The 11934-nt window shown below is 49.4% G+C and overlaps 2 protein-coding genes; both read left to right on the forward strand.

The window, feature by feature from the left end:
* Positions 1-4288: 4288 nt before the first annotated feature.
* GSTUM_00010970001 (uncharacterized protein) lies at positions 4289-5781 on the forward strand (the record flags this gene model as incomplete). XM_002841620.2 has 4 exons in its annotated part: positions 4289-4600; positions 4653-5356; positions 5410-5516; positions 5566-5781. The coding sequence occupies exons 1-4, from the start codon at positions 4545-4547 to the stop codon at positions 5779-5781; spliced, it is 1083 nt and encodes a 360-aa protein (XP_002841666.1). The 5' UTR covers positions 4289-4544.
* Positions 5782-6416: 635 nt separating this feature from the next.
* On the forward strand, positions 6417-8061 carry GSTUM_00010971001 (uncharacterized protein; the record flags this gene model as incomplete). XM_002841621.2 has 8 exons in its annotated part: positions 6417-6607; positions 6796-7047; positions 7102-7183; positions 7241-7331; positions 7385-7526; positions 7553-7601; positions 7645-7798; positions 7849-8061. The coding sequence occupies exons 2-8, from the start codon at positions 6927-6929 to the stop codon at positions 8059-8061; spliced, it is 852 nt and encodes a 283-aa protein (XP_002841667.1). The 5' UTR covers positions 6417-6607; positions 6796-6926.
* Between the last annotated feature and the right edge of the window lie 3873 nt (positions 8062-11934).

Genomic DNA, 11934 nt, shown 5'->3' on the forward strand with positions numbered 1-11934 from the left:
TCTGTTTACTGCGACAACTACGGCCAAGTTACCTGCGGTTTCACCATTTCTTGTAAGTCCAATTCTTCGTCTAGATTGTCATTCTTTCACGTATCCTACTCTGGCCCGACATCCCATACTTTGGATCAGTTGTTGATGGCTTGCCAACTTGATGACTTACTGCTCAATTCTCAATCGCGGGATACCGGTAGGAGATGTTCGCTAGTAAAGAAATACCCACCGTCTAAGATGTGGTCCTACTTTTATCACGGGGAACCTCGGTCCGTCGGCTATTCCACTATTGTATCTGAGAGACGACGGCGCAATCCATTCGTGCTCCCCACAAGCGACCCATTCGCTCTCCACACACACAGAACACCAAAAACCCCTAACATATTTGTCTCAGCGCCGCGACAGTAGGGGTTCAGACCACTACCCCAATTGAGAAAAGTAAGGCTGGTATTGCTGGAGAATTTCTAAACCGACGACCTTCCCGAAATCGAGAATAATGTTGTCCACTTGTTACTGCTGTTGAGGTCGTTTATGGTTCGTAGTTGAGTCCCTGTGCTAGTCTGCGTTGGCGGGAACGGACGGTAGTCTAAGTCGTCGAGGCGCGAGTGTCTGCTCCTGTAGGGAAATGATTAGATTGTGACTTTGTCTCATCACAAACCACACTCCTCCCTTTTTCAGCTCAGGTTGGGTTCCCATAAAGCCATCAATATCGTTACCACAGTTACCGCTACAGCCCATCTAAGTTCGGCCAACTATTTTGACAGACCGTAATGGACCAGGCAGCAAATTCGCGCTAGACTAAGTTATCACCAGCACCATTAAAAGCAACGAATAGTAATAATATCCACAACACCACCCGTATAAACAATATCGCCAATGCGAGCAAACCGATAGCCGATGAGAGCCCAGAAATTCCGCGGTGGCTCTCGTCACTAGATCCTAGGAGAAGGTACCAGGGTGAGCATACTGACACACTCGATGGTGGGAGACAACCCGCTTTTGGAAACAAACGAGTTCCGGGAGTGGAGGACTAGCGAAGAAGTAGCTGGTAAGGCTTTGCTGTATTTCTGCGGGAATGTGGGAGCGGGAAAGACATGCCGTGAAAACTCGGATAGTTTGGCCGTGTGCTATGTAGTCCAAAATCCCCTTCTCTGTAAAGGGGGGGAAAAACACAGCAAAAATGCAACCCTTTCCACCCGCCGAGACAGAAGTTTCTTGACATTATTGAGAGTGGAAAACCCAGAGACGCAGCACACAGTTCAATTGTTCAAGCCTTTACGGTATCCGGGGTACGACTAACCAGTTCCTCTGGGGGAGCCAGGAATTATGGTTTCGCTGCCAGCAATACTAGTTTATCAGTGATCAATAGCCTGTGCGGTGAACCTGGCCAGGAAGATATTGCAATCGCGGGGTACTACTGCGACTTCCGCGACCGGCAGGAGCAGACGGTTACTGATACCGCACCAGTATTATGGGAGTTATCCAGAATCAGGTAGCGGTTAGAAGGGAAGTGCCAGGGAACCCGCAAAAGGTGTTTCAAGGATAGAAAGGGATGTAAGTAGACGAGGTCTGCCCCTTTCGTATATGGCCCAGATGCTGGAGCAGGTACGGACCGAAATTACAGGATCTCTCATCACTAGAGTTTTAGTACCCATCAATCCTAAGACACAGGATATAGAAAGCTTCTGGAGAAGGATTTGAAAATAGACACCGCGCGCGAGTAGATGTCTGGCGGTTTATGGACGGATATTCTGAGAGCCATACCAGAACGAATCTCAGCAAAGTGTGAAGGGGTATCCATAATTCCCATTCCCTTTCCATGCATAACCTTATATCAGCCAATGGTGGTCTATAGATTGCTCCTTGTTTTGCTAAACATCGCCGCCAGCCAGGGAGGGTTTCCATCCCCGAGAAAAGGAAAAGTCGGTCGAGCGAGATTACCAAGTGCAATCATCTGGAGGATGCGTTCACGACAACCCCAGCACAAATGAAGGCAAAAAAGGAGGAAAATAATATAAAAAAGAAGACGGGGGGGGTATGATTCCTCTTGCACTGGGAATTTGGCCCTGATTCGAACCACACATACCCTCTAAACTTCTCTTGCTACGTTACAATAAGGATAGACGTTGGTGGAAGCTATACTCCGATGAGACGGGTGGCCCTTCGGGCTGTTCCGGGCTCCATAGAGAAGCATCTCTCGGAATTGCGGGGATAGTTGCCACCCTATCGGCGGTAAAAGAATGGGATATTGGCGCAACATTCACCATGGTCAGAACGGCGCTCGCACTGGCCGCTACACTCTCGCAGGCTTTTATGCGTCGACATGAGGGAGTAGAAAAGCTGCTGCCGGAACGAGGCGATGCTAATCCCGACATGCCAGACCTCAACGGCGAAACAGACTTTACACTGACTACGCCCCGAGGAAATATAAGAGCTGTGGAGCTACTCTCCGAACCTAAACTCCCCGCCCCTATAGATACCGAAGCCGTCTGAAAGCACCCCTCAGCTAAGCCGTCCGACCCACTTCAATGCACCTCTCAGGCTATTCGCCGGTCCGCCCTTCCACCATACAATCCCCTTCTCCCCGACGCCAGACCCCTCAACGAAATAGCGATTCATTCCTTCACCCTTGCTTTCTCATAGAAATTCCACCAACTCACTCACCTCTCGCGTATTACTTCCATAGACAAAAAAGAGATAATGAGGCCTACCCGTAGTCGTCTATGCCCGCGATGTGCGCCGAGACACCCATTCCGATAACCCCCATACACTTCGCCGGGGGTCTCAGCCAACCACCCGTAACTTAAGAACGAGTGCTCGGTAATGACGGCATTCACCAGAAGAGTGTTCCAGGCCCAGCATATTATACAGAACGGATAGAGCCATGAGTGGGGACCCCCGGTAATGCTGCGCGCGAGTTACCGGATATCCTCCACCCTTTCTTTCGTTCTTCCTTCCTTCCTCCCTTCTTCCTCTCTTTCGACACACCCAGTTACAAAACAGGCCATCCCATTATTCCTCTTTCCCACAAAAACCCGTAGACTAGTTGTCGTGGCTATTTCGCAAGCAATCCAGGCCACCGAAAAAAGCACTGATATATGATACCCCACCTCCAAATTCCACTCTCGCCGTTCGCGGCTACAAAAGCTAGCACATCCGAAACCACGCCAAACCGCCCTACAATGCATTCCCCGTCCTACTACCGCACCCACAATCCCACTCACCACCCATATTATCGCACCCCAAACTCTAGTTTCCCTTAAACATCGTAGAGCTGTCCAACGTAAGACCAGGGCACTACCGTTATACCATAGAGAGTGTGCACCCCAGCCCACAGATATCTCTTTTTCAATTACAGCTACTGTACGGCGCACCACTGGTTAGCTGAAATTTATCCCCATTGCTGGACCAGCTCAGCTATTAAGTTATGCCACGGAAAATTCAAAGAGGTCAAGTCAACCAACTGAATGCTACAGGTCGGATGAGGGCCGGCAGATACATATTCTGGTGCCGTAAAGCGGAGGCACTGTACTATACAGTGCGGTATCACGCCGGTAGTCTGCGGCTGTGAAATCGATTCCCATGCAACAGGTTTTTTCTATGTGCTAGGGTTTTACCAGGAGGTTTACACTTTCTTTCTTTCTTTCTTTCTGGGTAAGGTGAAAGAAGAAGAAAATCACTGCCATACGATTGGCTGACATACGGTAATTGTCGCAGACATTCATTCAGCCTTCTTGGGACGCGGGAAGTAACGTATCCCCCCGGTCCAACCGAACTATCCTACTCCTTATTTGACCAGAAATATTCATGACAAGCACAGTACAGTACAATATTACAAGCGAACACACTCCGCAACATAACCGTGCTTTTAGTAGACTTCAAGTAATGTATATTCAATCCTTGGCCTGGGCACTATCAGCACTATTTAAGAACAAACGCAGACTGCTATACAATGTCTTCACCTCAAGCTCGACTCCCAGGAACGTCACCCCATTAGCCGATCCCCCACACCTAGCTCGCCAACTTCCAATACAATTCCAATCCCGCCCGAATCAGGGAGCAGAGTATGAATATCATCGTTACTCCCGGGCCCAGGTACTCGATCATCAGCCTGATCCACAACCCAATCGGGCGAGGGTTAGGGTCCCGTGCCACAACGGGACAACCAGGGACCACCCTACTAGTACCTACCCGAGCACAGCCGTCTTCAACAGCTTAGAATAATGATGAGACAACTCCGGTACAATAGCAGCTTGGAGAAAAGAGAAATCCTGTAGTCCGGCTCCTCTACGCAGCTCATCAATCCTGAACTCCGATACTCTGTGCCTATCATATGGATTATGTGGATAAGGAGGCGGAGCGGAGTAAATCTTAGCCCAAAATGAATTAGCTGCTGGATACCCTGGATACCCTTCGACCGGGGTATAACGCGATGAACCGGTAGAACAACCATCTAACTTAGCTCCTTATCCCCCACGATCTCGTCCACCCACTCATTTTTCTATCCTTTTTTCCTCCGTCTTTCTCTTGGAAATAGGGGAGTATTGAAAATCATGAAAGCCATAGGGATTCGCCAGATCCCCGGAAAGCCGGGACAAGTCTACTACCCGTGTGTCTTCCTCCAATGATTTGGCTGTGACTTGAAGTTAACATAGTGACAGCTTAGAGTACATCACATTACCGCCGCCGACCCCGAAGAGCAATGAGTTAGTTGTCAAGATACTAGCAGCAGGCTTGAATCACCGCGACCACTTTATTCGAGAGCACTTGTACCCCGGAGTTGCGTTCTCAGTGCCGCTGTTAACCGACGGTGTTGGCATCGTTGTTTCTGCCGGAAAGTCGAATTCACAATGGGTTGGGAAACGAGTTGTGTTGGCTCCGGGACGGGGGTGGGAGGCTTCCCCTGATGGCCCAGAAACTTCTCCTTATGCAATCCTAGGTGGCACTAAACATGCTCCTCAAGGAACGCTTGGCGAGGTGATTGTGGTGCCAGAGAACGAAGTTGAGGAAGCACCAGCCCACTTGAGCCTTCATGAAGCGGCTGGGCTACCGCTATGTGGATTGACGGCTTATCGGGCTGCCTTCACTAAAGGGAACGTCAGGGCGGGTGATAATGTACTCATCACGGGGATTGGGGGTGGAGTTGCGTTGGCCGCGTTGGGTTTCTGCGTAGCGGTCGGCGCAAATGTTTGGGTTACGAGCGGAAGTCCAGAGAAGCTAGAGGCAGCAAAAAAGTTGGGAGCGAGAGGGGGGGTTAGCTACAAAAAAGTGGGGTGGGAGAGAGAATTGAAGTCAATGTTGCCTTTGCCAGCAGAGAGGTCGTGGTTGGACGTTGTAATTGACGGAGCGGGGGACGATGTCTGCTGTAAGCTAGGTCTTGATCAATTGCGGGACACAAGATGCTAATAAAGAGACCAGCGAGAACCGTCCCGATACTGAGAGCGGGGGGAAAGATTGTCTCATATGGTATGACACTCGCGCCCAAGACTCCGTTCACCATGTCAGCGGTATTTAAAAACGTCGAGGTCTGTCCCTTCCCACTTATGGCAGGGCTGTCAATTACTGACCTACTAGATACGCGGAACAACCCTCGGATCCCGAAAAGAGTTCGGAGAAATGGTGGAATTTGTCCGCAAGCACAAACTTGGTGTTGTAGTATCCAAGGTGGTTGAGGGCTTGACCATCGAGGCATGTGAGGAAGTTTTCGAGATAATGAAGGGGGGAAAACAATTCGGCAAACTGATTGTCAGGGTTGCGGATGAGGAGGGGACGACACCTTCAAAACTTTAAGATGGAGAGTACGCAGCGGACGTTTGATCAGAGCTTTGTATTTGGACCAGTAATTTTTATCCAAGGGATTCTCCCACCTTCTCTCACGTGATTGGAAACGATGGGCGGGGTATGACATGCCGGGCCCCTTTTCTTTCAGCGCAGTTGTAGCATTGCCATCACGGGTACCAGTATGATAATACAAGTGCCGTTGCATACTCAAGGAAAAGTTTGACGGGCGATGCAGGAACAACAAACCACCCCTCGAGATTCCTACCCACTCGAGTACTCGAGAATGGTAGATACCCCGCGCACCGGTGTCCCCCTCACGGACAACAGCCGGGCGTATCCCCATGATACTATACTTACCCCGTTAGGGCTCCTAGCCAAGCTCGGTTGGCGGGAAAAGATATATTGCATGATAGCGGTGAATCTTGTCAGGATGCTCGCTTCTCGCAAGACTCCCGGGTCCGAACGATAACCGCTAAGTTAGTGATGCCTGGAATCGATCTAGCGTAGATTCGGCTGCAACATGGAGGGGGCTGGAAAAGCAGTGGAAAAGCAGTGGAAAAGCAGGTGATAAAAAGGTGCCGTTAACGCCCCTTTTGTTCCACCTTCTCTTGATCTCTTCTCCGTTGACCCAGAGTGGGGAGCTTGCCCTCCAGGTACAAGTATTAGGAAAAACTTTAATCCGCGAAGTCCACGTGCTTACGTGTTTCTGTCTTACCACAACGGTATCATACAACTTTTTCGCCTCCTCTCTTCTCCTCCCTTTCCATCTCCTTGAGCTCTGCCATTTCTTTCTCCACCCTTTGCCCAGTTTTCACCACGGCGACCACGAGCTCCTGTGAGTACGTAACTCCTATCGACCCAATCCTATCTCTCCAGCTCTCCCCTCCCCCCATGCCCCCCATCCTATTGCTTGTTTGTCCACTCAATTCATAGCCACCCCTGCAAATAAAAAATAGAAAATAGGACCCCCCATTAGGTCCCTTCTACCCAAGTCGAAGATATCTAACATTCTTGGTGTCATAGCATTAAAAACCCCTCTTCCTCCTCCTCCTCCTCCTCCTCCTCCTCCTCCTCCTCTTCCTCCTCCTACATCCGCCACCTTTCATCCACCACCCTCCCTCCTACTACCCGCGCAAAGAAGGATAGAGACAAAAATGGTCGACCCTATTAATCATAAGGAGGTCCATAGTCTCCTTGTTGAGGTCGCCTTAGCAGCTGGTGACATGATTCTCGCTGCTCAGCCTCACATTGCCACCGTGGGAACCAAGCAGAATTGTCCATCCTCTCCCCTTTCTCACACTTTATTTGTTTGCTAACTTTTGTGGATAGCTGCGGATCTCGTGACCGAGACCGATAAGGCTGTCGAGCAATATGTTATCACCACGCTCAAGGGAAAATATCCGGAGCTTGAGTACGCCCGTAATTATCATTTAGGCAAACATTGAGGGCTGACCGAACGACAACTTAGTTTCCTTGGAGAGGAGACATACACTATCGGGAAGAAACTTACCAACAAACCCACTTTCATTTGTGACCCTATCGATGGGACTGTCAACTTTGTAAGTTGTCTGTTTCCCTCCGCATCCTGGTCTCATGCGACTAACAAACCTAGGTCCATACACTCCCCAATGTTTGTATCTCGCTTGCCCTAGCTATTCACAAGAAGCCGGTCGTTGGCGTTGTTTACAACCCTTACACCACCCATCTTTATAGCGCGATTAAGGGTCAGGGGTCCTTCTTGACCATGCCCGTTCGTTCTAGGTCTGCTGCTCCAATTGAGTCTTGCAGGTTCAGGCTCCCTCGCAACCCCAACCCTCCCCCACTCGAGGGTCTTGACAAGTCTCTTGTTGCGGTAGAATGGGGCAGTCACAGAACTGGTATCAACTGGAATATCAAGTATGAAACCTTTGCAAAGCTTGCCGGTGGTAGAGAACAGGGTGGAAAAATGGTCCATTCCTTGCGTAGTATGGGAAGCGCAGCGCTGAATTTCTGTGCTGTTGCTGCCGGACAGATCGATGTCTACTGGGTTTGCTCAACCCTTACCCAATTTTGGAAGCAAGACTAACTGATTCCTAGGAAGGTGGATGCTGGGCTTGGGATGTGGCGGCAGGATGGCTCATTCTTACCGAGGCTGGTGGGATCGTTGTGGATGCTAATCCAGGCAATTGGTCCCCTACCATCGACGGAAGAAGATACATGGCTGTTAGAGCTGCTCCGGCTGGGCAGAGGGAAATTGTGGAAGAGTTCTGGAGCATCATTCCGGAGGGTGGATATGATTACTCTAGTTGATTTTCCGCAACGGTTCGGCCCTAGGCACCTAGTCCTCACAGCGACGAGTTCTTTCCATCTATTCGCACTCTCCACATGTAGTCGCTCGATCACTCGGTTGTGAAGCTCGATCCCCGATTGGTCCCCATCTCAAGGGCAAGTTGGCCTATTAGAAACGGTAGTTCTAGGAATGTAACATGCATTTATGCTCATAGAGTACATGGCAGCTGAACAGGGTACTAGTAGCATTGTGAGAACGCACTATCGCCCTACCGACACTTTTGCCTGCCACGTGATAATCGCCGAAAGCTTCCCACTAATTACGGTCGATAATCGTAGGGCTGACGGCTGAGTATTCCCTCACCAGTTGTCATGCCAGCGATGTCGGCGAATTTTGGATACATATAAATAGCCTTCTCCCTCTATAACTACCCCCCGGACGAGAGCTCTTCCCTCGATCCACCATTGTCCCCGTCTTCGTTTGCACTTCGAACACAAGTGGGAATGATACCAAAGGGGATAGTTTTGTTTCCTCAGTTTCCTTCGCGCTCGATAAAACCAATCATGTTTATGACCTTCTATTAGCTTCGTTACGATACCTATGCCTCAACACCAGCTACTGGTATGGGACAAGAACCCCAATTCCAAGCCCAGCTAATAGGGGCGGTTAGTGAACACGATTCATGAAGATCCAGGTGAACCCCCGCCCACCACAAAGTATCCTGCACAGCTCCCACAGCCACCAGTCTAAAAATGGTTTAGGGCCTGTTTGGCAAAAATGGAACAATTCCCTTTGGCGACCATTTCCCATACAAAATGTCCATTTCGAAACAGAAGGAAAAGGAATGACAAGCATTTTTGTATGAGAAACGGTCGCCGAACGGAACGGTTCCATTTTTGCCAAACAGGGCCTAAGTAGGGAACCTCATTCCATCTGGGGCGTTTCCGGATACAGTAGCCTCTCCACTCATTCTACAACGTCAAGTTCCCCCCAAAAAAGCATGAGAAAACCACACCCCTTTCCTTCCTTCAATTGGGTTCGAGACTGAAAAAGACCAGATTCCGAGCAACTATTCCACTAGTCGCTCGGAATCTCCTAGCACTTTTTGACAGTATTACCACCTACCAAAAATGACCGAACGACTACAGGAAACAATAGAAAAGCTTCTTGGTGCCCACGAATAGTGGGCTTAATCCAGTTTTGCGGCGACTCCATGAAATCCCCCCACCTCCCGGGGCCGTAGGGCATACGGTTATGGATAAACTGAAAGTTCTGATTGAGGCAGCTTCGGGACTTAATGAGCACTATCCGCAGTAAGATACTTACCTATAACTTGGTCTTGATTAGCCGGTAAACTCTATAGAAGTTTTTCCCATCGCTTCCGAGACGTTTTCAGTTATTCTTCATTGGCGACAATACTTCCACGGAGCAATATCCTTTTCCAATGTCCTATAGTACAACAAACCTAGACCATTATGCTCCGGGCAGCCCCATCCAGCCCCGTTTACCTCTGCAACTTTAACAAGTACCAACCGCACAGGCACAGTTCCAACCATACCCATACGCCGCCTGAAAGGCTTCAGGATACAGTTAGGGGCCATAAGAGAACAAAGCGCTCCCCACTTCCAAGCATGTCATATCCTCTAGTTCCTACTCTCAGCTCGCGCCCAATCCCCAGCAGCGGCACCCCCCACAACACGCAAGTGCGTTCCGAGAGAGGATGCAATGGGTTGGAGTTTCCCTCAAGACCCATTCCCGTCAGAATCCCAGCAGTCCCTTCACGGAGGAATCCAATATTCACGCACTGTAAAGACGCTCCGATGCCTGACATAGCACTGGCTACGGGGGGCCTCGCACCACCGGATCCATCAAATATCTTCAGCAACCTGCCACAGCTCCACTCTTCCATGTGAAGCAGCCAGGGCTCCTGTGTCACAGCTTGAGTCTAAAGGATCTCCCTTATCCCTCCAGCGATCAATCCAGGCACACAGGGAAAATTCCCAACTGAATCAAATACCGCATTTCCCCAGTGTATTTTTTCGAAGAAAAAACGCGCTTCGGGCTAGGTATTATGGTTCTTAACTTTGCCTTAAACTCCGGGCACAAGATTGGCACGGTTTTCTCGGTATAAATCGCCGAACTCGGTAACGCCCTTTGCTTCAGATTGAACTTTCATAAACCTATCTAATGGTAATCAGATATCCTGTCCAAGAGACAGCGCTTAACACCGCTCCATAGCATAGCAGGCTCGCTCTCACGATCCCAAATATCCCACGGGCTTGAAAATGAGCACCACCAACTCCCCAGCAACGAAAGCAAGCTTGCGTTGCTCCTCGCACAGACTCAGTTAACCAACAGGTCACCTGGTGGTTGTCCAGGCTATAGTTCCTTAATAGGCTATAATTACTTAATAGGGAAGATACCTACCGGTAGTTGCAGAAGAAGCAAGATTATATAAGCTATTTTCCCAAACCGCACACGGCAGACTATAAGACCGCCGCTTCAGGTATTCTGGTATCGTCGATACTACATTCTTGTATCCGTGGCCAAGCAGGGCCTACCCAATGGAATGAGTGCGCCAAGTAGCATATGAAGCAAAGCAATTCCAAATGAGGGAAAAACCAGCAAGATTACCGACTGCTTCATCTCCTCTAGAACGGGATAAATACACATTAGGCGCTATGGAAAACAGTTATCGGGAAACCCAGTACACAGGGTGACACACATACTGCGCTATGCCCAGCTTCATTTCTACCGGTACTCACCATATCTGGTGCTGGTGCTGCACTCGATCGGGAATATCGAGTTATACCCGGTGACGACCTCCTGGAGACCGGGAAGGGTTATAACGGTTTCTGGGCCCCGAGGAATTACAACCTGGTTTTAATGGGCTTAAGAAGCAAATATGGAGGGTGAGTGATATTTCGGGGGTAATGGGATTCTATCTCTGCTACGTGGCAGATTTGCCCACACTAAGCCCACTCTTCGCATCACTTGATATACCAAAAAGTTCACATTACTACCGATAGCTAATAAATTCCCTTCCTTCTAATCGCTCACACTACAGAGCTGTCGAACAAGCACGGTTTCTGAATACGTCACTTTTATTTCTCTTCTTATTAAGGCCACTGGAGATATGGGAAGCCAAGATTAGGAAATTCCACAATATGGCGGTATTTAGGTATGAACGCAAATTTGAAGTGCTGTAGAGGTATTATCTTATATCCGAGGTGTTGTGGCAGGGTCTGGCAAGGCGAGAACAAGGTGGTAAGCTAATCAACCGAGCAATAAATCACCTGGTGACCATTTATTAGAAGTATATTATTCGTCAGATTTTTAGAAATTATCTCCCTCGGCAAAGGAAGCCGAAATCTGTGAAGCCGAGACGAGACAACCCTCAAACTAGCATAAAGAAATTGGATGATCTTAAAGCAAGCAGGAGTATTGCGGAGGCTTATCTCTCGTCACTTTGACTCCGCTAGATCTAGTCCATTCATCGTGCCCCACGAGGATATATTGATATAATCAACAGGATAGTGCACTTTCGGCTGGCTACCAGTACCGTAGTCCATCCCCGCGCTAGATGTCTGGGTGGAACACAGCCTTTTCCATCTCTCAGAGCCCCCGAACATGATTCGATACCGGTTCTGGGCCAGGAAGTTGCAAGGATGGCGTGAGGGAAACGGCATATCCGGGGGCTAGATGATTGTTCTCCCATCTACTAGCACGAGCTCCTTCAAAACTCGACTACAGAAACCTCGTAGGGCTCTGGAAACGGGCTCTGGAGCCAAACTCGTATCATACCAAAGCACGGATATCTCCGTCTCTCGGACGGGACCTTGCATCCGCTGAGCCCTTCGGCAGTGATGGGGACCGATACCTAAGTATATGCC

The sequence above is a fragment of the Tuber melanosporum genome, assembly GCF_000151645.1.
Source record: "Tuber melanosporum whole genome shotgun sequence assembly, scaffold_78, strain Mel28".
Lineage (NCBI taxonomy): Eukaryota > Fungi > Ascomycota > Pezizomycetes > Pezizales > Tuberaceae > Tuber > Tuber melanosporum.